At 56.1% G+C, this 25,487-nt stretch overlaps 3 protein-coding genes across 11 annotated transcripts in view; 2 read left to right on the top strand and 1 right to left on the bottom strand.

The window, feature by feature from the left end:
* Positions 1 to 26: 26 nt before the first annotated feature.
* Positions 27 to 6,551, bottom strand: NUDT1 (nudix hydrolase 1). Of its 8 annotated transcripts, none has more exons than XM_061153805.1 (4): positions 6,144 to 6,544; positions 4,301 to 4,466; positions 811 to 956; positions 27 to 623 (listed from the first exon to the last, which is right to left on the bottom strand). In XM_061153805.1, exons 1-4 carry the CDS (start codon positions 6,400 to 6,402, stop codon positions 451 to 453), a joined length of 744 nt encoding a protein of 247 aa, XP_061009788.1. In that variant the 5' UTR covers positions 6,403 to 6,544; the 3' UTR covers positions 27 to 450. The 8 variants fall into 8 exon arrangements, 4 of the variants coding, with proteins under 4 accessions (XP_061009788.1, XP_061009791.1, XP_061009789.1 ...); XM_061153808.1 differs by lacking the exon at positions 6,144 to 6,544 and adding an exon at positions 5,843 to 5,919; XR_009694539.1 differs by lacking the exon at positions 27 to 623 and adding an exon at positions 3,589 to 3,703 and having other exon boundaries at positions 837 to 956; positions 6,144 to 6,551.
* On the top strand, positions 5,941 to 12,070 carry MRM2 (mitochondrial rRNA methyltransferase 2). Its single transcript, XM_061153809.1, has 3 exons — positions 5,941 to 5,991; positions 8,015 to 8,304; positions 10,644 to 12,070. Exons 1-3 carry the CDS (start codon positions 5,984 to 5,986, stop codon positions 11,075 to 11,077), a joined length of 732 nt encoding a protein of 243 aa, XP_061009792.1. The 5' UTR covers positions 5,941 to 5,983; the 3' UTR covers positions 11,078 to 12,070.
* Positions 12,071 to 12,814: 744 nt separating this feature from the next.
* The window catches only part of MAD1L1 (mitotic arrest deficient 1 like 1), a 237,720-nt gene continuing 225,047 nt past the window's right edge, over positions 12,815 to 25,487 (top strand). The window contains exons 1-6 of one of the 2 annotated variants that reach the window (XM_061153798.1): positions 12,815 to 13,397; positions 15,951 to 16,113; positions 19,252 to 19,392; positions 21,470 to 21,649; positions 24,105 to 24,229; positions 25,185 to 25,266. In XM_061153798.1, the coding sequence (XP_061009781.1) occupies positions 15,964 to 16,113; positions 19,252 to 19,392; positions 21,470 to 21,649; positions 24,105 to 24,229; positions 25,185 to 25,266 (678 nt within the window). In that variant the 5' untranslated portion in view covers positions 12,815 to 13,397; positions 15,951 to 15,963. The remainder of the gene's footprint in view (positions 13,398 to 15,950; positions 16,114 to 19,251; positions 19,393 to 21,469; positions 21,650 to 24,104; positions 24,230 to 25,184; positions 25,267 to 25,487) is intronic. The other variant, XM_061153797.1, reaches the window with a different exon arrangement.

The raw sequence follows: 25,487 nt of genomic DNA on the forward strand, positions 1-25,487 counted from the left end.
CTCCCGCGCCCCCCCTAGGGGTCTGAAGCCAGGATGGGAACAGCCTGCCTCGGGGGCGGGAGGGCAACCAGCTGATGGCAGATGAGACGGGTGTGAGCCCTGGGCGCTGACTGCCCCTCGGCTTCCCCTTATCTGGGGTGGGTGGGGGTGGAGGAGACGGCCCCTAGCACACCCTGGGACCCCTCACACATCCCCGCGGGCCTCCCAAGCCAGCCGGCCCCTTGCCTTTTGGGCCCGTGTCTCTGCCCATCCTTGTCTGACGATGCAGGTCACAGCCTGGCACGTCTGGAGGCTTCCCGAGGACAGACTGGGCGGGTCACGGTGAGGCCTGGTGGGAAGTGTCAAAAAAGTTTTATTTGCGTTTCCATCCAGCCCTGCTCCAGACAGACTGGAGGCCAGAGCATGGCCAGGCAGGGGTCTCGGGGTCTGAGGGGGCGAGCCGGCGCCACCCTAGACAGCGTCCACCTCGCGGAGTGTGTAGTCCAGGATGGTGTCCTGCCCCTGGAACTTGAAGTAGCCGCGGAACTTCTTCCTCTGAAGCAGCAGTGGGAACCAGTAGCTGTCGTCCGGCCACATGTCCCTGAAGGGGATCTGGTCCAGCCGGAACCACTGCGGGCGCATCTCTGCAGGGGACGAAATGGCAGTCACCGACGCCAGCCTGGATCTCAGACTGACTTTCTGCGAGGGCTTCGCTGAGTTGCTCCGTGCGAGGGGCTTGGCATCCTGTGCTATTTCACCCGGGCGATGGGACTTTTTACAGCAGAGGAGGGAGCGGGGGGCATGGGGCCGCCTCTCTGGGCCTGCACTCACCGTCGCTCTCCACAGGCGTGCCCTGGACGCTGTCCGTGCAGAAGACGTGCACGTCCATCAGCTCGGGGTCTCCCGTGAACTCAAACGTGATCTGGCCCACCTTGTGCAGCCTGTCCACGGTCAGCCCGCTCTCCTCCTGCAGCTCCCTGCGGGCAGGCGGGCGGGTGGGAGGCGACAGTGAAGTCGAGGTGCCTGTGTCCACGTGGAACCAGAGTGGAGATGAGTGGATGGAGGCGTGGAGAGTGCATGTGTGTGGCCAAGGGGTCGGGTTTGGGACTGCTCTCTCGGGCGCTCAGATGCGCCCCCCACCAGCTGAGCACCCGGGGGCACCGAGGGGCAGCCCTGGCCTGGCCCTGCATGGCCGCTCGGTGGTCCCATGGGGGGGAGGGCCGCGCTAGAGCCGGGAGCCCCCACCTGCCCACTCAGCTCCTCCTGCAGCCGCCGGGTCCCGAGCCAAAGCCTTCCTGCCCAGAGTCCCGCTCTGGCCTGCCCTGCGCGGAGCTCCCCATCAGCCCGCAGGTTCCTCTAGCCTTGTTTCCAGAGCAGTGGTGGTTTTACCTCTTCACCAAGCAGACATCCCTGCCCTCCCGCCGAGACCTCATGCCTCATCTGAACTTGATTGCGGGGGAGGAGCTTCGGGCCTTCCTCGCTGTGCCATCCTTCTCAGGACCCCCCCCCCTCCCCCCCAGTTCTCTCCCTGCCCCCTACCTGTGCTGGAAGAGGGGCCGGGGGCTGGTTGCCCCACCTGAGCTCACAAGTCAGCTGATTCACAAGGAAACGAGCATGCCCCCCTAAACACGCGTGCCTGTTTAACAACACTTCCCCAAGCTGTATACGTGCTGTAGGCATTTCAGCGAACACACATGGCCTGGTCGCCCACAAGAACCCTCGTGACCACTGGCATCTTCCCTTCGGGTCTCTGTCCTTCGAAAACTGCAGACAGCACCTGTACCTGGGACCTGTGCTTCTCACACAATCCACACCTGCAGGAATCCAACCAGTTTCTCTGCCGTGGTGTATCAGAGGATAAGCACCCCACCGGCGCATCGCGAAACCTTCCTGCCTAGCGCCCTTAGGCACAGCCTCTGCCCCAGCCCCTCCCCTGGCCTGCTTCTCGCCATCTGGGACCGCGCTTTCTGGAGGGTCTGCTGTGGGCTCTGGGGGCCCCAGGAGCCCTGCAGCCGTGAAGCTCAGCGCCTGTGTCTCCTGTTAGCGACTCTCACTTCCCCACTGCTCTGAATTTATTTCTGTGGCTGTAAAACCGTTCTAATTATGTCTGACCTTTTAGAGCTGTAGGTTATAAAAAGGTCTCTTTAAGCTCTGATCTCGGAGTTCTGTTAGGAACACAGTGCATAATTACTTCCTGTGCCCACGACTAGGAGTCAGGGAAACCAATGTGTTCATTAAACACGCACGTTGGGTTAAACGGTCTTATTTAAACAGTCGCCGTCCTGAGCCTAGACTCTGCCCTAACCTCCCCGTGAGGCCGGGAGAGGAACTGGGTCCACCTGCTGCTATTCAGTACGGCCCGAGTGATGTTCCGAAAGCCAGAACGTACTCACTGCGATGATTAATCAAAACTAGACATGACCTAAAAAAATGAGTGTGTTTTTGCTAGTGGGGGTGCAAATGGCTCCCCAATTAGACGTAATAGAAGCACTGAGCGGGGCCTCCCCACCTCTGGCAGCAGGCTGGCGGAGCTTGTTTTTAAAAACGTCACCGACTGATTCACTGTTTTGACTAATTTGGGTTCATCTTCCCCGAGTCCATGGCGGGGCATGAAATATCAGTCATCTCCTCGGTGTCAGAGCCAAGGCTCCGTTTCAGGCCTGGATAATCAGGCAGCCGGAGATGATACTGTTCCAGTTCTGCTAACGTGTCTGATTGCATCTCTGGGATGTTCCCCAGATGGCAGGCAGGGAATAGGACGAGTGACACTTTATTTTTTTTTTCGAGTGACACTTTAAACCAAGCCGTGGACAGCCGAGCGCCCCGGTGGGAGCGGGGCGGAGGTGCGGGACCCTGTGGTCCGGAGCCCGCTGCGGAGCTTGAGAGCCCGCCTGCTCTCCCTCCTCCAGCCCAGCCTGCGTGAGTTCTCTGAACACCACGCTCTGCGTCCTCACCAGCTCTGGGAACGCTGGCCAGGACGGCGGGCCTGCTCCACACCCAGAGCCCGAACCTGGCTGCAAGGCGCCGCTGGCCCCCAAGTGCCAGCAACTGGTCCCCCCAGGAGGAGAATGCATCTTCCTTGGGGCTCAAGTGGCCCCCCCAAGTATGTCCTGCACACAGGAAGACAGAGCCAGCCCCACATGCCACCTGAGTCTGCAGATGAGTGAGGAGTGCATGTTAACCCAGGCCCTGAAGTGGGGCCCACCCTGGAACCCAAAAGGGCAGGGCACCTGACACCAAGGCTGCCAAGACCTTGCCCGTCAGAGCGGGGCCGCCACTGAGGAGCAGCTACACGCACGGGCCAGGAAAGGAGCCAGAGGCGCCCCAGGGGCCAGGGGGCTGACTGCAGAGCTGGGTGCACGGCACTGTGGCCTCGTGGAGCGGGTCTCAGCCTCTGCCTTGGGCATGGGGACGTGCCACCCGTCTGACCTCCCACCTGCAGGGGCTCCGCAGTCCTTTGTCAGGGGGTGTCCTGATGCGGGGGGCAGGGATGGGGAGGCGTTGGACCAGACCGTGTGGGCTCAATGGATGACACAGGGTGTTGAATTTATCCCCACGAGCCTGAGGGGCAAGAAGGCAAAGAGGCTAAAGTCTGGAGGGCTGTGTGACCTCGGGCCTGCTCCGTGTCTCTGGGCTTCAGTTCTTGCTCATGGGAATGTAGTTGGTGTCGAGGAAGAACGGAGACTGTCAGTGAAAGGTCCCAGATAGCTCATCATCAGCTCCCCTGAATCAATGAAGAAGCCAAGTGACTGGCCAGCCCCTTGGCTAGAAAGAAGAAACCATGACTTTTCCACCCAAACCACCACCACATAGCAGCAAGCCAAGGTGTACTCGGCCTGGACCACGTGCCAGGCCCTGTTCAGTCCTCACGCTTATTTTCTCACTAAATCCTCACAATAATCCTAAGAGGTAGTTGTGGTGGTGGTGGTTTAGTTGCTAAGTTGTGTATGACTCCTGTGACCCCATGAACTTTAGCCCGGCAGGCTCTTTTGTCCATGGGATTCTCCAGGCAAGAATACTGGCGTGGGTTGCCATTTCCTTCTCCAGGGAATATTCCTGACCCAGGGATGGAACTCAGGTCTCCTGTATTGTAGGCGCTCTCCTGCATTGCAGGTGGATTCTTTGCTGACTGAGCCACCAGGGAAACCAAGAGGTCATAGATACTATTATCCCCACTTTGCAGATGAAGACACTGAGGCTCAAGGATTCAGCCTGTGCTCCAGGTCACATGGCTCTGAGTGGTCAGGGGTCTGGCTCTACAGCCTGAATCCTTGTTCCCTGTGGAAGCTGGCTCTGCAGTCGGGCCTGCCCCTCCCCTCACCTCTTGGCCCCGTCCTCGATGGTCTCTCCTTCTTGAACTTTGCCCCCAAAGCCGTTCCACCGGCCGGCCCCGAAGCCTCGTTTCTTCATGCCCAGGAGGACTCGCTGAGGCTGCAGCACCAGGACCAACGTGTAGAGCCTTGAGGTCCGCATGGTGCCCGTGGGTTCTGTGAGGAAGGCAAGGGGCTGGGTCAGCTTGATTTGGGTGTGGACAGGGTGTGGATGGAAGCATGGGCATTTTGGTGGCCAGGTGGACTGGAAATGTGTCCTGGAGAGCAGGGAGAGGTGACGGCCAAGTTCTGCCCGATGTGGCAGATTTTCTGGGGCAGATGGAGACCTGGCCCCCCGACCCAGTGGCATCAGCCCTGGGCCCTTTGCTTGCTGGGGTGATGCAGGTCAGGCAGTGGCCAGGTCGACCCTGCCTCTCTCCTTAGCGCAGGGCTGTTCTTGCTCCTGCGTCCACATCTAAGCCCACCTGGCATGAAATGAACCATGCTTTTTACCCAATGGTTCTTGCGTCTGGCTTTTGGTCTTGGCCTTTTCATTATGAGGCCTTCTGGTTATTGGGTTCTGGTTTCTGCCTCCCTGCAGCAGCATACCCCCAGATTCCCAAGAAAGGTACAGCTCTGATCGTGGAGAGCCCACCCAGCGAGGCCTGGTCTGTCTCCCCTGCTATGACAGGTTTTCAGGTTCTGCTCACAACCACTGCTGCTCTGGGACCTGGTGCTCAGGGCCTGGAACGCCGCTCCTGCCTGAATGTGTGTGTGTGTGTGGGGTCCAGAGAAAGACCTGCAGGGGACATCTGGTCACTGCTGGAGACATGCTGGAGGTCCAGGACCGTGCTCCCTGTCCACCCATCCTCATCCTGGTCTGGGGCCCACACTGGACGAGAGGCAGATTAGGGACCAGGGATGCTCCTGGGAAGTTACGGTGTCCGAGAACAGGGACTGAGGCCTAGGTCCCGGTGCTGGTGGCTGGTTGTGCAGAAGTGGGTCTCTGGGTCCAGCTTCCCTTTAACCTGTGAACTTTGTCATGTTGCTGACCTGTTACTGCGCAAAGCCCTGACTTCCTAAATTAGTTAGGAATCTCAGCTGTCAGTTATTAGGCACGGATCATATACTTTCCAAAACGTATCCCACTTAACAGACCCAACAACCCTGTGAGCTGAGACTTGGCTTCTGTTTTCAGCCAAGGAAACTGAAGCTCAGAAAAGCTAAGTCTGACAGAAAATCAAACTCCAGAGCCAGTACCGGACTCTGGGTCTACCTGCTGTTGAAGTCCAGTTGGCCACAGCCTTGGCACTACCGTCAGGCGGGTCCCCAGGGTGCCCACTTGACGTCAGGGGCCAGTTGGCCCCCTTTCTCAGCAGGGTGTCCTCTGAACGGGATCACCGGTCCACTGAGGCCCGTGACTAGGGCTTAAAGAGACAACACGCCGTCGAGCGCCAGGCTCGGCTCCTGTATCTGGCCGCCCGTGTAGGGCCTCCAGCTGCCCTCCGGCGGGTCCCAGGCCCAACCCCGGCGGCCGCATATACCCTGCTCACCTGTGCTCTCGCACCCGCGCTCACCCAGGCCCCGGCACTGAGCGCGCCTTTCGAACCCACGCGCCGCTTCCGGGGGCGTGGCCTCTGGCCGGAAGTGAGACCGGCACTTCCGGTGGCGGCTGCGGGAGCTGGTCTGCGTCCATGGCCGGGTGAGCGGTGAGGCGGCTGAGGCGGGCGGTCGGTGGGCGCGGCGGCTGGCGATCAGTGGGAATTAATGGAGCACCTACTGCATGCGTGCGGGAGGCGGAGTGGCTAGACGCCGGCCCCATTTTTCGTGTCCGAAAAGGGGCTCAGAACTTACCTCGTCCTGCCCGGAAAGGGGTCGGGTCAGCCCCAGCGAGATGACTAGAGCGGACCGTCTGTGCTCGGACCGGCCAGGGCTCCCTAGGAGCGACGGCGGGCCTAGGGCTGGAGAGGCCTTTAGGGAGAGGAGGGGGCGCTGCTGTTGGAGGTGTCGCTCTTGCAGAGCACCGCAGGCCTGAAGCGTGTGTCACGGAAACGAGAGCCCCGTGTGGCTGGACCCTGGTCATGGGGTGGGGCTGGCGGTCAGCTGCCCACATCAGGTGGACCTGGGGTGTGCAACTCCCCTCTCCACCGTTCCGCTGACGGTTGGAGTTAACTCGGCGCCCAGGACCACTATGCCCTCTTTCCCTGAGGCTCCTTACGCCTTCTGAAGGCAGCAGTTCAAAAGTATTGTCTCCAGATCTTTGTCAACATGTTTTCATTCTGAGGGAACTTCGCCTGGGAGCCATGGGACTAATAATAGTTCTTTTTTTTGCCTCAGAAGAAAAGAATGTAGATACTTTGTAGGGTTGTTCTGAGAGTTAAATAAAGGGAGGCGTAGATAACCCATGGCAGTCAATAAACTTAAAAGCCCCACTTTCCAAAGAGGCTTGAAAATTGCCCTTCTGAGTTATACACAGGGCAAGTTCAATTTTATTAAGAAATGTGACAGGTTGGTCAGACCCTGTGCTGCCCGCCAAAGCGGTGGAAGTAAGTAAGGCAAAGGACCTGTCCTCCTGTGTTTTTTTTTAAATCTCTTAAAGCCCAATGAAAATTTGTATCCCGTGAGAAAGAATGTTCGTTTCATGAAATTTATCAGTGTTTTCAACCAGTACTGGGAAATCTTTGGTTGGTACAAAGTGACTATCATTACCATTTGAGATTTTCTTGTGAAGAAAACTCCGGAGAGAAAAACATCTTTTGACCACAGAGGAGAGGCCTGCTGGATTAGTTTGCTCAGGTTCCTGTAACCAGGCACCCCAGGATGGGCGACTGAAAGAGCAGAAATTTACTGGCTGAGTGTCTGGAATCTGGAAAACTGAAATCAAGTTGTCAGCAGGATCAGTCTCTGAAGCCTCTCCCCTTGACTTACAGACGGCTGTCTTCTCCCTGTGTCTTCATGTGGTCTTTGTCCTGTGTGTGTCTGTGTCTTGATTTTTTTCTTATAAGGACACCAGTATTGGATAGAGCCCACCCATTTACCATTTAAGGTAGTGGTAAAGAACCCACATGCCAGTGCAGGAGACATAAGAAATGCGAGTTCAATCCCTGGGTTGGGAAGATCCCCTGGAGAAGGAAATGGCGACACACTCTAGTATTCCTGCCTGGAGATGCCCATGGATAGAGAACCCTGACAGGCTACAGTCCATAGGTCGCAGAGAGTCGGACACGACTAAAGCGTCTTAGCACACACACATACGACTTTATTTTACCTTAATTACCTCATTAAAGACAAGTCACATCTTGAGGTACTGGGGGTTAGGACTTTCTCATATAGACTTTGGGCTTCCTATGTGGTGCTAGTGGTAAAGAATCCACCTGCCAATGCTGGAGACATAAGAGACAGGGTTGGATCCCTGGGTTGGGAAGATCCCCTGGAAATGGCAGGAAGGAAATGGCAACCCACTCCAGTATTCCTGCCTGGAAAATTCCGTGGACAGAGGAGCCTGGTGGGCTACAGTCCATGGGGTCTCAGAGTTGGACGTGGCTGAGCACACATGCAGACTCTGGGGGATGTGGGTCAGCCCATAAAACCTTTCCGGCTGTAGCCTTGTCAAGTCACCTCTTCCACTTGGGCCATAGAGACCCATCTCTAAAAATGTGCGGGTTGAACTTGGGGCCCCACTGGCCTATGGGATGCCAACCTGCTTGCTCCCTTTTCCTCACCAGGACCTTGAAACTGGTGTGGGCTTCCCTTCAGCGTCAAAGGTTCCACACCACTGGCAGTTGCTACAAGGGCCGGACTGGCGCTGAGCACCTGTGGCTGACGCGGCATTTGAGGGACCCGTTTGTGAAAGCTGCGAAGGTGGAAAGTTACCGGTGTCGAAGCGCCTTCAAGCTCCTGGAAATGAACGAGAGGCACCAGATCCTACGGCCTGGCCTCCGGGTGTTAGACTGTGGGGCTGCTCCTGGCGCGTGGAGCCAGGTGGCTGTGCAGAGAGTCAACGCTGCGGGCACAGGTGGGGCCTCCGCACTGTCTCAGGGGCCTTCCGACCACTGTGGTTTGGATGCAGGCTGGCCGCCCTCTTCAGGGCGCACAGAGCAGCCAGGTCGCCTTGTGAAAGCACATGCTTCTGCGTGCTGGTTTAGTAGGAATGATACAAACAACACTGACATTTTCAAAATGAAAGAGGGAGGTAGAAAGGGGGAGTGAAGGTGAAAATAGGCCGACACGCTGGTGTGTGTCCTGGGCCTGTGCTGCTGATGTGTGGCCTCAGCAATGAAATCAGACAGCTGTCTGTAAGTCAAGTCTCTTTCCTCAGCAAAGAAATCGCAGAGTGATTTCTTTTTGCTTGCTGATATAGCGACATCTTCCCTTGACAGGAGAACTGAATCAACCTGGGGGTTTCCTGGAGTTGCTCCTGGGGCTGCCCAGGGAGCCCTCGTGGTTCTGGATTCTCCACTTTGGCCCAACTCGAGGGACTTAGTTCTTATCTCTTTTATATTTGGGGGTTTTAACTAAGAACATATATATAAAAAAGTTGCCTCTGACTAATAGATCAACCAACTATCCATACAAGGTAGAAAATGATGCTGTCCGTTTAAACAGCTGCATACTATCCCAGATAATGATTATACTGTTGGTATTCAGCCAGTTTCCTCATCATGGGCATCAAGATTGCCTTTGAGTCTTTTGTAGGTGAGCAGTGCTAAGGTAGCAATCCTTACCACTTGTATTTCCTACTGTAACTTCTGAGGGTACCACCTGCACGGGCAGGTCACAGAGATCTCTCCCATACACCTTAAAATGGGTGTGTGTGCCCATCTTCCTGATGAGAAAATTGAGATCTACAGGAGTTTAGTGACCTGCAGAACCAGGCATGCCACTCCCTGGGTTTTGTCATCAGTCTCTAATCTGGGTAGGATGCCTCAAGGGGGTTTAGAACAGTTTAAAAACATTTCTTACAAGCTCAGTAAATGTTTATCGTTCAAGTGAATGAATCTGTGTCAAAAACTTCAGTTCATTTTCCCACCACTGAGTCTATCCACAGACTTCCTAATGACTGATTTTAGAGGGTCCGGTCCCCCTAATTGCTCCTCAGGAGAAGCAGGAAAACAGCTAAGTTTAACCTGTAGGAAGAGGTGGGAGAAGCAGAGACTGGGTACATAAAATGGCTTGGGTTCTTTTACTCCCAAAAGAAGTTGCAAAAATGCAACCAAAGCCATTTGCTTTTCTTTCTTTCTTTCTTTATTTTTTCTCTTTTTTTTTTTTTGCCATTTGCTTTTAGAAGGCACTTCCTGGGGCTACAGTACGTGGGACGTTAAAGGAACGAGCACAAGTGCGTAAGGTGGGAGGAGAGCTGTCCCACTCTCCAAGGCTGAAAGCAGAGAGTTTTCGCCTTTCAAAAATGAGGCGCCCTGCAGAATAGCTGGACTTCTCATCTTTAGATAAAGATCAAATACCCTGCCCCTCACCCGCAGAGCAGCCTTTTTACTAAGCAGAGAGCTCTGAGTCTGTGACTGTTCCTTCATGGATCCACCCTGGTGTGTAGGGAGTGGTGCTGGGAGGGGCTGGGGGGAGGTTGAAGGGGGCGGGGGGGCGGCGGGGGCAGTGGCCTTGCAGGCAGGAAATCCCCTTTCAGGTGAAGTGAAACTGACATCTTTTTATTTCACAGCTGGTATCACTCAGACATGGGCAGGGTATGTTTTTTACCTTATTTAGCATCTGTCCACTTTCCCTGTTTCTTGGCTTGATTCCAATAGTTTCTACATTGAAAGAAATTGGGTTAAACTTCAGAATGGATTTGTTGATTTAACCCAGAGGCTCTTTATATAATAATATGTCCTTCTCTGTTTTAGTTTATCAAAAAGACTCCTCAGAGATAAGAACCCTTTTAACAGAGAGCAAGGCTCAGAGAGTGAAATGGAGTCAGAGGTGGGGTATCAAGGCCAGGATGTGGCCCCATGTCTGCCTGTCCCCCGGGACAGTCATGTTGCCTCTCCCAACCTCAGTTTCCTCAGATGTAGAGGGAAGACCACCACTCCCCTCCCGCCACATGTTTTTCTAGGAGGAAAACCCTGTGTACCCATTTTTGCACATTAGTTCTTTTTCTTGGTCCTGACTTATATATATATATATATATATTTTTTTTTTTTTTCTTTAGTCTGTGCCATGTGGGATCTTATTCCCCAACTAGGGATCGAATCTGTACCCCCTGCATTTGAGGCACACACTCTTAACCACTGGACCGCTAGAGAAAGTCCCCTTTATCTCTGTTTTATTATTTTGTTACATTTACTTTTTGTGGGATGATTTCGGGGTGTCAATGAGTAAGTACCTTCACCATTTCTTCCTTAGACCCCAGTGCTCCTGTTGGCTTTGTGCTTGGGGTAGATCTTCTCCACATATTCCCCCTGGAAGGAGCAACGTTTCTGTGCCCTGCTGATGTGACTGACCCTAGAACCTTCCGGAAAATCCAAGAGCTGCTTCCTGGTGGGAGAGCAGACGTGATCCTGAGTGACATGGCACCCAACGCCACAGGGATCCGTGGCCTCGACCACGACACACTCATTAGCTTGTGCTTGTCCCTTCTGGACATGGTTCCAGATGTCCTGCACCCCGGGGGGACATTCCTTTGTAAAACCTGGGCTGGAAGTCAGAGCCATCGGTTACAGAAGAGACTGAGTGAGGAATTCCAGAACACAAGGACTGTAAAGCCTGAGGCCAGCAGGAAAGAATCATCAGAGGTGTACCTCATGGCCACACAGTACCGAGGAAGCCGGGAGGTCTGAAGGGCTGAGTGCTTGCTCTGCTGTTTGGCTTTTTCACTGCAGATGTAGCTTGAGCTCTATCTGAAGTGTGGCTGGGGAGATCCGAGCTGGATCTGGGATGCAGCAGGCAGGACAGATGGGGGACCTTTTTTTAAGACAAAACTATATTCAGTGTTCACGATATATGATGATATAAAAAAATGGTCGCTATAACATGATTTGTGAAGAGTTACCATGAGAAAGAGACAAAGATAAAAGGATGAAAAGACTGGGATGCATAAAAACACTGAGGCAGAGAAACACATAGCTTTATGGAATTTTCTCACCATGGTTAGTATGTTACAGGGGAACTGGCTTCCATTATTGCTGCAAAACGATCCCCAGGTTTCCAGGTGTTATTTTGGCTATACAGTGTAATGTAGAAAAATCTGAACCTTCAGTCGGTTTGTTTCCATCTTTGTGGTGAATGATCCGAAAATACTTCAAGCAGTGAGAGCTCCTTAGGGAAGACATTTGGTATGAATTATGTACGGGGTGGGTGGGGGGACGGGGGGGCAGTGTGAAACTGGAAATGTTTCTATAACACGCCAGGCTCCAGAAACTTAAAGGTAATAACCAAAGCAAGCAGACACATGGTGTGTTTATTTCCTTTTACTCTCTTCCAGGAACTCAAGGCTATAAAATAACATAGGGTGTAATATTTTCTGGAATTTCCATACTTAAAAAAAAATTGATTTCTTTGAAACCATTTTCTGGAGGAGTGCTCATCCCTTAAGCGTATATTGACTGTGATGATGATTAAATCTTGTCGACTGAAAACAAACACACAACCTAAAAAGCTGGGAGTTATTTTTATTTGGCAGCTAAAACTGGGGACTTAAGCCTGGGACACAGTATCTCAGGTAACTCTGAGGGACTGCCCCGAAGAGGTAGAGGAGGAGCTGGAGTATATAGGAGTTTTCGGAACAAAGACCAGCTGCTTGGAACAGCAAAAGATTTCTGGTTAATAAAAAACTAGATGTCTCTAAGAATTGAGTGCTTTCCTATGTGTAGGAAGATGCAGGAGTCTCAGGCTCACTGAAATTCTTCCTTTGATGTGTACCTCAGCTGCCTGGGCCAGTGTGCTGGGCTTTCTCACCCTGAGTCTCCTCAGGGTGCACTGTCGGGGCTGGAGGTGGGGTGGTGTGGGGTGGTGGCAGCTGCAGAGTCTGATGATTTGGTGGCCGGCATTACGTTTTTGGGCTTCCCTGGTGGCTCAGATGGTAAAGAATCTGCCTGCAGTGCAGCAGACCCATGTTCAATCCCTGGGTGGGGAAGATTCCCTGGAGAAGGGGATGGCTACTGACTCCAATATTGCCTGAAGAATCCCATGGACAGGGGAGCTTGGTCGACTACAGCCTATGGGGTCACAAAGTGAGACATGACTGAGCAACTGATCTGTTTTCACCCTGAGCTCATCCTTAGGAGTGGCTGAGGGCTGCAACATTATTTACTGATATGGCAGGCAGCGTTTTTAGTCCACAAATCCCAAGGATAGCTGGGGAAGAAATGGGGTCTTAGGGAAGTCCACATCCGCGAAGTAGTCTGCAGGCCGGCCTTATAAAATTTTTTTTCATCTTATTTTCACTTGCCCCGTGTCCTACCTCCACATCCTTTTTCCTTCTGGCTACACAGATTCATGGTTTACTCTCTGGAAATGCGGTGCAGACCCTCGGGCGCTTCGCTGGGGTTGCCGAGGAGGAAGAAGGGACTTGAGAGACCCCTTAGTAGATGCAGGCTGGAGGGATTCCAGAAAGGACCTGCTGGCTGTGTGCTGACTGCGCCCCGCCCTTGCTCCCTGGAGAACGGGACCCAAACGGCGGCTCCGCACCCCAACAGCTCCCAGGGCGCTTGGAGGACAGCTTAGTAGCATAGTACTTCCTGTTTTTCTTAGAGAAAAGTAAAAACGCATTAATTAACTCAAGCAAACACCGTAGTGTCAAAAGCTGCGGACTAGTCAGGAGTGCAAGAAAGTTTGGCCCCAGGAGGCCACCGTTGGGCGGTGCTATTCCACACAAGATAGTGCAAGACAGCCGTCCAGTGGAAGCCTGGCCAGCGGCGGACAGGGGCACCAAGGGAGAACCGCGGGCCGGCCTTGGTTCCGAGCGTGCTCCGAGCCGCGGCATCCCGGGCGTGGGACGGATACTGAGCCCCCGGCATCCGCCGACCCGGAGCTTTACAGGCAGTCTCGCCCAGATCTCGCGAGAGCGCAAGCGCACGTCTCGCGATACGCGGGCTCGGGTGTAAAAGAGGGAGATCTGAGCCGCGGCGGTGACGGCTGCAAGCTGACTGAGGCGGTGAGGTGAGCGGCCAGGGTCCCGGGCGGGGGCCTGACTGAGCCGGAGGCGGGTGCCCAGCAGAGCCGGCGGGAGTCGGGCAGGGAAGAGGCTGGGGCCGCCCTCCGGGCCTCCTCTGGTGGCTGTGAGCCGGCGCCTCTCGGCGTGTCCGCTCGCTCACCGGGCCGGGGTCCCTGCTGCGCTCCGTGCTCTGTCCTCTGAGCCTTGGCGTCCAGTGCGCGCCCCCCCCCCCCCCCCCCCCCCCGCCCCAAGACGGAGAGGAGCTGGAAACGGCCGGGGCAGAGGCGGCCTCGGAGGAGAGGGGCTTCAGCGATCCCCCCACCGCCGCCCCCGTCCCGAGACGGCGCGGTGCACTCTGAGGGGCTCTTCCTCAGTTCCTTGCGAGTTGACCGCACTGTCGCCTGCACCTCTGCACCTGAGCGGTCAGTGTGGGGTGCCACTACTTCGTTTTCCACCTGGGGAACCCGGTGGGAAGATAGGAAGCGCCTTGCCCACAGTCGCACTCCTGGCAGGTAGTGGGAGGGGCACTTGGATTTCCTCTACCCGTGGAAGTAGGAGAAAGCAGGTAGAGGAGCGGTGAACTCAGCAGGCCAGCGAAAGCGCCCGGGGCGCTGAGAAGTGGTGCTGCAGGTGGTGAGGATCCTTGTAATGTCTGTAGGTTCCCTCTGGACGGGGAGGGCACTAGAGAGTCAGAGTGCTCTGCACTCCAGCTCTGGGTTCCGTCCAGAGCAGCTGACATCCAGTGGTGAGGCTTCTGGAAGACCTGAGTCTCCTGGATACAGAGGATGGCGTTTGAGCTCCCACCTTTTCCCTTGCCTTATGGAGCGGCTTGGTTCCAGGCAGGTGAAAATGCGTGTGTTCTTTTCATTCTTGTGTATAAGGTGCATCAGCTCTCACAGGGGACGCTGTCTTGAGAAGAGGGTATATTGGCTAAATTTCCCATTGCGGGAAAGTATTAGTTCAGTTCAGTCGATCAGTCGTGTCTTAACTCTCTGCAACACACGGACGGCAGCACGCCAGGCCTCCCTGTCCACCACCAGCTCCCGGAAAGTATTGTGGCCCCGGTCAAACAGTGATTTGCCCTGCGGAGCAGAGTGCTGCTGCTTGGCTCCACGCGGGCCGTGTCGCTCTACCAGGCCCACAGTTCTCTTGAGGGCTCCTCCCGGGTCTCTCTGCCAGTTCATTTTCCATTTGTATGAAGGAGAGGTGGCGAGAACAGCTGTGTTGGGTGAGAGTGGAAAGGACAGACTGCAGAAAACAAGGGCTCTGCGTGCACAAGAACAGTTGTTGTTTAGTTGCTAAGCCACGTCTGACTCTGCGACCCCATGGACTGCAGCCCACCAGGCTCCTCCGTCCATGGGATTTCCCATGCAAGAATACTGGAGTGGGTTGCTGTTTCCTCCACCAGGGGATCTTCCTGACCTAGGGATCAAATTCAGGTCTCCTGCAATGACAGGTGGGCTCTTTACCACTGAGCCACCAGGGAATCCCAGTGCACAAGGTCAATGTTCTTGTTAAATGGGAAATTCAGCATCAAATCAAGACTCTTCACTTTTTTGGAGGTGGGGAGTGGGTTGAGGGCAGGTGTTTTCCATCTGATACTTAGGGGTCATCAGTGAGAGCTGGCTGCTTGCCTTAGAGGAACACGGTATGCACCTGGAAGAACACCTTTTGGCTGTTCACTGTGCTGGGACACTTCCACCCTTTCTGACCGGTAGACGGCCTGGTGCGAGGCTGGGATTAGCACAGGTGTAGGGATGCAGGTTCTTTGCTGCTGCTTGTCCTTGGCCTTCACACCTTGGCCTGTGGAGCACGGTCGACCTTAGGGCCAGACAGATCTCAGTTCTGTAACTCTGGAAGCCTCACCTCTCAGATAATATTCAAGAAGACCTGGTTCATCTGCCCAGTCTGAGGATTACAATGACGTATGTGAAATTGCAAGCAGAGTGACAGTTACACTCTGTGGGGATGGCTGTGCCATCTGCGTTTGGAGCCTTCTCTTGGGCCCTGTAATCCTCCGAGCCTTGAGAAGTGGGGCCCTCAGTTTTCAGATGAGGAGATGGGCCCCAGAGGCCTTGGTGCTTACTAAATGTCAGGTGCCTCTCTCTGTGGTACCTGGCTGAAAATGGCAGCGATATCATTGTATAATTAGCATTGTGGTGGTTGTCATCCTCACTGCCACTGTTGGGTGCTTTGTTTCTGATTCCGGGAAGCCAGGCTTTTTGTGAGTGCTTCTGTGGGAGGTGTGCCACCTGACTGCTGAGCACCTCGTCTTGGGAGCCATCTATCTGTCCTGCTGGTCTGCCGGTCAGCACTCTGATGGTCAGCAGCTTGGTGGCATATTGTCTTTTTATGCCTCCATTTCTTCTCTGAGAAACTGGAGGTATGGGCTCCCAGTTAACCCCGAAGAATGTGGTTACAGACGCTGGAATATTTTAAGGGTTCTGAGAGAGCATTAGGGGAGTGGGACTGCCCAAAGGTAACCTCTGACCGGGCAGCTGGCCATGGTGATGGTGCATCAGAAGGCTCCCTGTGACTCTTCCCTTGTTTTTTTCCAGAAGGGAAGTAATCATGGAAGACCTGGGGGAGAATACCACCGTCCTGTCCACCCTGAGGTCTTTGAACAATTTCATTTCTCAGCGAGTGGAGGGAGGATCTGGACTGGATGTTTCTGCCTCTGCCCAAGGCTCTCTGCAGATGCAGTACCAACAGAGCATGCAGGTGAGTGGTATGTGTTGGGGTAGGGGCCTTCAGGTACAGACGCCTGCCCTTAGGTACGACTGAATCAAGTTCCAGAAGGCTCAGGTGAGCGGTGTGTGTTGGGATAGGGGCCTCTATGTACAGACACCTGTCCTTAGGTAGGACTGGATCAAGTTCTACGTAGTTGAGGCAGGTCAGTGTTTTCTCAGCCTGGAGGCCAGCTGGCCATCTTCCGCATCTCCAACATGGATATTCATAGTTTTGGAGGATAGCTAGAGGTCATGGTCTGGCCCTGAGATGTCCTGACTCAAAAGCCTGAGATCACAGCACCCCAGAGTGGGCCTAGTGTTTAGTATTGCACTCACACTGTGAGCTCACAGACACTAGAGATAGGATTGGAAGGCCAGCTCATTTCATTGAGGAATAAAATCCTAAACTGCCTGGGATTGCGACCACTGGAATTGTGCAGCCAGCTGCTGGCTTCCTTGATGGTGTAACACATAGGAAAGCTGTGTTGTAAGGATAGGTCTTGGCCAGCTGGGCAGGAAGGGCAGGGCAGTGAGAGAAGCCTTGGGCAGGAGATGGTCTCAGCCTAGGGAGGCCATTTGCACATCTTGGCTTCGGTCTGCCAAGGGGTCATCTTTACACTTTGGCTTTGATTATCGTCTCATCTCACTTTAGTTCAAGTGCTCGGCAGTGCTCCCTGAACATGGCTGTAAAGGCTCAGGTCTTCTGAAGGACTTTAGGTTCTGGTGCGCTGTGGGGTCAGTGCTCGCTGGGGCAGGGATTGCAGGGTTCACACAGGGAGGGAGTGTGGTGTCTGAGCCTTGGCCCGGCCCCTGGCCCTCCGTAGGGGCTGCGTCAGGCGACCCCTGGCTTCTTTGCTTGAGTCCCGTCTCTGGTCCATGTTGGCTGTGCTGCCGCCGCCTTTCTGCCGGTGACCTGCCCTGGGGCCCTATGTCAGATGAGCCAGGAGTTTCTGTTGCTCCGGGAGTCCTGATGAGCCCATGTCTGGTGTGGTACGACAGAGGCTGGTGTGTGTACGCATTCACTGACTGAATAGTTGAATTGTACTTACTCTGTGTTTGTTGGTAAGCTAAGTTGCTCACTGCCCCTTTTTGGCATGGACTGTTGTTTATTCTAAAATTAGGTCATTTATGTTTGTTTTTGGTGTTAAAACACCTTTTTGGAAATAGTGGTGGAAATAGACTGTAGTTTTCTTTTTTTTTTTTCCTTTATCTTTGCTCACTGGCAAAATATGAAGTTGGCAACTTTGGTTTAAAGAAGTGTTATAACTTTGTTGATGCAGCTCTCTGGTAACTTTCAGCCTGTCGGAACTAGAGTCTGGGATTTCCACGGTCCCAATTCTCACTCGGCTCTGACTGGAACAGCTTCCCGGGGCGGGGGGGGGGGCGTCAGTAAATGAGAGCTGTAGCCAGAGTGAGCTGATTAGAGCCGTGAGGCGCAGGACCTGCCTGGGAGGCCCGACCTCAGACGTGTCCTGTCTCAGGAGTCCAGTCAGCGTTCCCTCTCTTTCCTGCCAAGCCTGGCAGGTCAGAGGACAGAGCAGCTGCAGGTCTGCGAGTCTGGAAACGGAGCAGGCTCTTGTCCGCTGGCCCCACCCCTGCTTCATGGTAAAGTTCCTGTTTCTGGCTGTGTGTCCCTGCTGGCTTAAACATGAAAACGGGACTTCCTGTCACTGCTCCAGGAAGATGTGGCCAACACATCTGGGTCTCCGGGACCCCTGTGTGGCACCTTCATACCTGGGGCTGGGGTCCCACCATCCTCTGAAGAAGCTGGGCCTTAGCTTCAGACTCAGAGTGAGACAGAAAGACTGAGTTTGATGGAGGGTTAAGTTAGGAATTCCCAAATGTCAGCAGGTGGCAGTTGAAATGAGAGAATACATCACAGGGGTAAAGAAAGGGTGGGCTTTAGCTCCCAAAGGAAGTTGGGGGAGGGTGGAAAAGATGTCTTTTCTCCACCTGGGATTTCACACCTGTGGCATGACTGACATTTTGGGCTGGGTAACTTTTTGTTTTGCAGGACTTTCCTGTGCATGGTGGGATGTTTAGCAACATCCCTGGCTTCTCTCTGCCAGATGCCAGGAGCAAACACAGACTGCTGCCCCTTCTTGTGATGATCAGTAGTGTTGGATAACTTTAAAAGGAAGATTCTGATTTGGTATCAGTGGCGCGGCCTGAGATTCTGTGTTTCTGTTAGGTGCCCCGGAGATGCCGTATTGCCAGACTGCAGGCCAGTCTTAGAATGGTTGGGCCCTAACCCACCTGAAGACAAGGCCCTGGCAGTTGGTGATTCTGTGGTACTGTTGGCTGTGTCTTCTGAGGCCCTTCAGAGCTTCCGTCCTCCCCTTATTTACTTACCCTCTGTGAGAGGAAGACTTCTGATGGGCCCCAGGCTGCCAGGCCCTGGCAGCTTCTCCCACTGAATTAAACACTTAAGTAGGTGTTGAGGCCATGGTGTTCTGCAGTTAGACTGAATAGCTCCAGTCAGCCGACCTCAAGGTGGGAGAGTACCTGGGTGGGCCTGGCCGAGTCAGGTGAATCTTTTACATCCGGGTCCAGAGATCAGACAGAAGTCAGAGATGCAGGCAGGAAAAGGGTTCCACACGTGCGAGATTCTCTCGGCTTTGTGGGTGGAAAGGCCCATGTGGCAGGGAACGTCACAGCTTCTAGACAGCCGCTTGGGTCTGCCAGCCAACAGGAAATAGGAAGAGGCTCCTGAGTTACAGAGAACATTGCTGCCGACTGTGTGGACTTGAGCCTGTTGATCAGCATCCCTGATCGGAGAAGCTGGCCGTGTGCCCCCAGCTGTCTGACCCATGGAACTGATAGCCAGTTCATGGCGCCCAAGCTGCTGCATTGGTGGTAGTTTGTTAAACCGCACAGAAAATGAATAAGCCGGCACACAGTCATCTGAAAACGCACCTTCCTCTTCTGTCCTTCATCACCTTCCCTTCCCTTGCTGCTCCCGGCTCCTGTCTCCCACCTGGGGGCCTGGTGCTCTTTCTTCTGCGGGGCTGACTGAGGGCCTTGTGGGGGGCAGGTGCTCTGTGAGGAAGTGGCGAGTGAGCCCCTCGCCTTGCTCGAGTGAGACACAGCTGCTGAGGATCTGTTTTTCCTTTGCATGGGCCCTGGTCAGTTGGAGGAGCGAGCCGAGCAGATCCGGTCTAAGTCTCACCTCATCCAGGTGGAGCGGGAGAAGATGCAGATGGAGCTCAGTCACAAGCGGGCTCGCGTGGAGCTGGAGCGAGCGGCCAGCGCCAGCGCCAGAAGTTACGAGGTGGGTGCAGGAGAGGCTGCTCCCGAGCATGCGGGTGTGTGTTGTGCCTGCCAGCCCGTGGGAAGTAAGCCCCCAGCCGGAGCTCAGGTGCACCCCCTGCCTTCCTGGGCCCCCTGAGGCTTCGGGTCGGCTCTCGGGGGTGTCCTGGGTCCCCAGGGAAGGCATCACGAAGGGCTGGCTGCCGAGCCACGATGCCTGAGGAGGTGCTGGTGGGTGCGCTCTGCTGGACGCCTGGTTGCCCTCTCTGTTAGAGTTGGCATACAGGTCTGGCAGGAGTGCCAGGTGGCCTGGGTGTGGCTGGAAAGTCACCAGCTCGCATAAGAGCCTGAGGTCCAGGCTGGGTCTTGCACACCTGGTCACCCGGTCTCGGGCTGCCTTGCGGTGGCCTTGGCTTGCCCCCACCCCACCGCCGTTAGCCAGAGGAGGTGCTAAGTCTTTTACTCAGTGCATAAATTCCATGCGTGCTTTGCTCTGATAACAGCACTTCTCCGGGGTTTTCAATAAGTGCTGGTGACTTACGGACATGCCGCCAAAATTTGGGCAGAGCACTGGACCAGAAAGCCTCTGGCCCCGTGCTTTTCCTGGGTGGGTATCTGGCGCCATGCTTGCCTCCCGTGGCACATTCCCGCACTTTCCCGGTCCTTGTAGAAACAGCTGATGCCTTTGAGGGAGGGATGCTGATTGGATGTGTTTGACCCCGCTGTGCAGGTAGCTGGTTGTGGTGCCTTGTCGGGGCTCAGGAGCGCGGTATCCTGCAGGTAGGGTCCTGCTGCCTCAGCGCTGCCCCTGGTCCTCTTCCGAGTGGTGCTTCTCTGTGACGTGGGCCTTTGGCTGATGGTCTGGGTTCTCCTGGGAAGGACCGTTCTGGGGAACCTCTGGGAAGAGGAGAAGGGAGAGGCCATGGGACTCTTACAAGTACTGGAGTGAGTCACTGGGGAAATGGAAGGGTATAGGACTGATGGAACTTCTCCCTGGGGCCCGTCGCTGAACCTGGGCCTCCCTCTGCGAGGCCTTCCCTTGTCGGCCCCAGGCCTGGCGGAAGATGGCTTGGAGCCATCTGAGCCGTGGTTTTCATGTTGTCCTTTGTCTCCAGGGTCTGCGATGGTTCTTCGGGGAATGCAGTTTGGTGGGGGGGTCAGCCTCTCCCCTGGAGAGACCTATTAGATGGTGAGACTTTGGTGTCCAAGGTCTGGGGACCTGCCTGGACTGTCGGGGTGCACTTGGGACCGCAGCCCGAGCAAAGGGGCCCCGCCCTGCCCTGTGACTCGCTGATTGGGTCCCTGCATGGCCCCAGCCCCGGCTCCTGCGGCGCGGCGGGTCCCCTGGCTTCAGGGCCTCCCCGTTGTCTGGGTGGGAGCTTCTGTGGCTCAGCCTTCTGAGGTCAGAGGTCAGCCAAGCGTCGGGCTCCGGGTAGCCAGGACTTGGTGCCTTTGCCGCTGGGACTCTGGCTCCCACTCTGTGGCCCCTGAGCTGCTTGGGCTGAGGGTCACCCCAGTGGCCGACACTGGAACCTTGGGGCCTCGGGGGGGTCATTGGAGTGGGGAGTCTGAGTTCTGTGCCTGCCTTCCAGGGCAAGCCATGTGGTCCCCGGCGGGGACCGGTGCAGGGTGGCTCTGAAGCTTTGTGGAGCTGAGGCCCAGGGTCAAGTGTTCCTGTTTGCGGGCGCCTGTCCCTGCCACCTGTCGCTGCCTGGCCACCCGCTCTCTGGGGGCAGTCAGCTCGTCCTGATGGGAGCCTGTGTGTGATCAGGAAGCTGCTGGAGCTGCCAAGCTCAGAGGCTCCTTCCCAGGGTGGAGCCTGAGTGAGGTTTCTGTGCTCCGTCCCCTCCCATGAGCAGTGGTCAGTGACGGGGGTGGTACGTGCCACGTGCCCTCCCGGTGGGCCTCTGTGAGACATGCCTGTGTGCTGCGGGGCCACGCGCGCCCCTTGGAGGGGTCCCGGCTACAGCCCTGGGGCGGCTGAGGACTTGATGACCAGCCTCTTGGCGGCTCTGCTCTGGGTCTCAGTCCTGTCCTGAGGGTGGAGCTGGGGGCCTGCCTGCTCAGACTCCCCTCACCAGGCCCATCCTTCTTGGCAGCGCGAGATGGACCGCAACCAGGATCTCCTGGCGCGCATTCGGCAGCTTCAGGAGCGGGAGGCGGAGGCGGAGGAGAAGATGAAGCAGCAGCTGGAGCGCCACAGGTTGTGCCAGCAGAGCCTGGACGCGGCCGGCAGGAGGCTGCGGGAGAAGGAGGACAGCCTGGCCGAGGCCGGGGAGGTGAGGGGCCGCGGCCGGGGAGGTGAGGGGCCGCGGCCAGGGAGGTGAGGGGCCGCGCCGAGGTGCTGCTTCTCGGGGGAGTGGACGCGGTCCCACTCCCAGCCTGTAGCCGCAGGCTAGTGTCCCTGGTTGATTCTGCTCTGCCTGCATTTTTTGCAGAGATGTGATCATAGCAAAAATATTAATTTTCCATTTTGTGGTTTTCTGTTAATAAGTTGAATGGTTTTTTAGTCTTTGTAATTATGATTTTTAGTGGTTGATTAATCCATTTTCAGTCACCTTCAAGTGTTCTTTTTCCACACACACATCCTGGTATGGATACATGCGGGGCGCAGAGCTTCATGCAGGTCCTCTTTTTGTTTCTGTGGAATGATTTTATTTGGACAAACCCCTCGGGGTTTGTGGGATAGTGTTATCTGATCACCAGATACAGGACTCTGTATGGCTTTTGCTATCAGTTGCCATGCTCTGCTAGTAGCCATTGTTGAGGATTCTACTTTCACTGTAACCTTCCCTGTTCCCTGTTATGGATGGAAATACTTGTGATTCCCCTCCCTCCGCCGCCCAAGAAGATGTAAGTAGGTGCCTCTGGATTTCCACGTCTTTGGTTATTAGCATCTGAGAATCTCTGTGGAGCCAGAACGTGGGTGAACTGTGGTCCTGTCTCCACCAGCTGAGGCTGTGTGCATTTTAGAAACGGGGCCCGAACGCTGCTGCAGGCGCAGGTTGGACTCCTGACCTTTCCTGTCCCTTCCCTGAGCCGCTCAAGGTCACAGGTGCCGTGAGGAAACGGATGAAGCGCTGCCGGGGGGAGCCTGGGGATCATTGGTATTCTGTCTCTGCGTAGTTTTCTCTCCTTGATAGATCTTGGGAGCGGGCTCCAGGTTATTTTTGCCTTGGCAACACTGGAGAGCCTGTTAAGGTTGTTCCCACATCTGTCCTTTGATGTGGATGTTGGCAGGAGGGGCGCCGTGAGCGGCCTCAAGACAAGCCCTCCTCCTGCCCTGGTGTGTGCCTGCCTGTGCCCCACTGCAGGCTGTTCCGGAGGCGGGGGCGGGAGTCACGGGGGCGGGTGTGTTCTGCACACAGCTTCATGAAGGGCAGAGGTTGCAGAGCAGACAGCGGTGGGCCCTGGCAGGGCAAAGGTGGTGGCGAGTTGGGATGGAGCCCTGCTGTATTCCTTACTTTTCACTCCCTTGGAGAAGCCCCCCTCAGTCTGAATCCAGGGCTGTAAATCCCACGCGCACCCTGCCGGCCGACAGTGTTTTCTTGTCATGGTGCCCTGGTTTAGGCACTTGCACTCTGAGGCCGTCTTGCTGACGGCTGGGCTTCCCCACAGCTTTGTCCTCGTGGGGCGGGCGTCTGATGGCAATATTCAGCATAGTGCCTGTCTGTCTAATTCAGGAAGGGTTGTCAGAGGCTGTGTTTACTGTTACATAGTGTTAGTACGTTCATTCTTCTGAGTCCCAGGTTGGTTGTTGTAATAAAGGGAACCATGCAGGATGTTAAGAGGGAAGGGCCCGGAGCCCCCGCCCACTGTGGTCAGCCTCTCCGGGGCCTGTGGGGGGCCGTGTGGGTGAACTTACACTGCCCTGGGCTGGGCAGGTGAGGGCGTGCTGTGGCCGCCGTGTTTACACGGGGCACCCCATGCAGGTGTTGCTCATGTGGTGAGCTCGTTGGTCCATCCTCTTGCCCTCGGCCAGTAGGTTGCTGTCTGGCTCTCTGGCTGACGGGGTGATGTTTCCGCTTGTCCATTTAGAGTGGCGCGCCTGCGGGCTGGCTTTGCTGTTGGAGGTGTGGTCTCTTGCCCCGAGACAGCCACAGTGGAGCCCCATCACCAGAAGGTTGTCTGGGGAGGCTGCGGTCTGCGCCCGTGTCCACCCGGTGGGCTCGCTGGCGTGGGGCTGGGCCATGGGCCGGCCCACCCCTGCCTTCCTCAGTGACTGTGTCTGGCCTGGGCACGCGGCAGGCTCTGCGGCACTCGGGCCACTCCTGTCCATTCTAAGGACAGCCTCTGCACCCGCTCCTGCGTTCTTGGCGGGCGCCTGGCTGGTTCACAGGTAGCATCTCCTGCAGAGCTGGGATGGGGCAGCTGGAGAAGGAATCCAGGCTGAGAGACAGAGCAGGTGTGAGGGGAGAGCCATGCGGAGCTGCCGAGGACGGGGGGCTGCATGCACACGGCGGGAGGGGTGACCGGGGGTGCAGGGCCGCCCGGGTGCAGTCCAGCCCGTCGTGGCCAGCAGTGTCCTCATGCCTGAGGCTGTCTGTCATCGAGGCTCGGCTCGAGGGGCGGTCACAGGCTCTGAAGGAGGAGCCGGCTCTGTCCTTGCCCTCAGGAGTGGGCTGGATGGGAACTGGCTCTCGGGAGAGCGTTGGCCCGTGAGTTTCTGTGTGAGAGGCTCCCCTCCGTGCCTGTGCCGGAGACCCGGGTGAGTGGCTTGCGTCTCGCTTTCAGACCATCACCGCGTTAAAGGGGAGGCTCTCGGACCTGCAGTGGAGCGTGATGAACCAGGAGATGCAGGTGAAACGCCTGGAGTCTGAGAAGCAGGAGCTGAAGGAGCAGCTGGACCTGCAGCACCAGTGAGTGGAGGGCGGGCAGGGCTGCCAACGTCCAGGGCAGGCGTCTTTCCCCCCGTGCTAGGCGAGCCTGGCCATCTGTCTTCCTGGATGCCGTCGGCCTGAAGCTTGCTGGGGCGTGCACTGGACTGGACGCCCATTTGTTATCTGTGTACAAGACCCAGGCTCGCTGTCCTGTGTGTGTCCTCACGGCCTGAGCACCCAGCGCCCACGAGCGTCATGTGCACTGAAGCTCGGCGGGCCCGTGAACGCCCCACACATGCTGTCCTCCCCGTCCGCAGGCTGGGGGGCACACACTGAGACCTTGAAGCCAGGACTGTAAGTGCCGGAGCGGAACAGTGTTTGACGTATTCCAGGAACAAGAAGTGGGAACAGTCCTTTCTTCCCTCTTCTCTGGGGGTGCCTGCTTGGCAGGAGTCTCCAGAGAAGGTATTAGATTTGAGCTGGGTTTTGAAGGCTGTGTGGGACATGCCTGGGCCTGGGGGGACGTGAGTGGGAAAGGACGTTTTGGGGGAGGGAGCCTTCTGCTCACAGGCACGGCAGTGTGGCTGCGCTCGCCTGGAGGTGCGGTGGAGACACGCTCTCCTGCAGCTGGCGGCCTCTGCCTTATATCAGGTGTTGTCTTGGAGGTCTGGCCACTTGGTGGGACGTGGGGGTGCAGTCCTAAGCAGGTCCTGGGCTTTGGCTGTTCCTGGGCCAGCAGCAGCTTGTGTTGAGAGAACTATGGAGAGAAAAGAGAGCCTTTTCTGCAAGGAAGAGAACTCGCAGGTGGTCTGGACTTAACCACCTGCCCTGAGACTCAGGCCACAGAGGCCCGGACCCTGGGGCCTCCTTGTAGCAGGGAGTGTGTGGGAGTGTGTGCTCATGTGTGTATGAGTGTGTGCGTGTTTCTGCCGGAGGGCAGTTGCTGGCTTTACCACCTGCCCGTTTCTCACGTGTTATACTCTTCTCTCAACAGGAAATGGCAGGAAGCTAACCAGAAGGTCCAGGAGCTCCAGGCCAGCCAAGAAGGGCTGGCAGACCAGGGGCAGAGGATTAAGGTGAGCGGCTCATGTCCGGCGGGCCTCACGGTGCTGGCTCGGCCTCCTGTGACCCGCAGGGCGTGCTCAGCGGCGTCCGGGGAAGTTAGCCGCCTGTGCCGGGGTGCCGGTCACCTCCTTGCCCCGAGCCAGGTGCTGGGGTGCCACAGGAAGTAGGAGGCCTGTGCTGCTCCCAGGAAGCTCACACTCTGCGTGAAATCAGAGTCATGCACACAGAGTGG

The sequence above is a fragment of the Dama dama genome, chromosome 10, assembly GCF_033118175.1.
Source record: "Dama dama isolate Ldn47 chromosome 10, ASM3311817v1, whole genome shotgun sequence".
NCBI classification, from domain to species: Eukaryota; Metazoa; Chordata; class Mammalia; order Artiodactyla; family Cervidae; genus Dama; species Dama dama.

Bases quoted from the DNA above. Each gene is read 5' to 3' on its own strand.
- MRM2 (XM_061153809.1), top strand. The intron at 8,305-10,643 runs GTGGGGCCTCCG...TTTCTTCCTTAG, and splicing joins AGTCAACGCTGCGGGCACAG to ACCCCAGTGCTCCTGTTGGC.
- NUDT1 (XM_061153805.1), bottom strand. From the start codon at position 6,402: ATGTGGGCAGCTGACCGCCAGCCCCACCCCATGACCAGGGTCCAGCCA. The intron at 957-4,300 runs GTGAGGGGAGGG...GCCTGCCCGCAG, and splicing joins ATCGAGGACGGGGCCAAGAG to GGAGCTGCAGGAGGAGAGCG. The intron at 624-810 runs GTGAGTGCAGGC...CGTCCCCTGCAG, and splicing joins CACGCCTGTGGAGAGCGACG to AGATGCGCCCGCAGTGGTTC.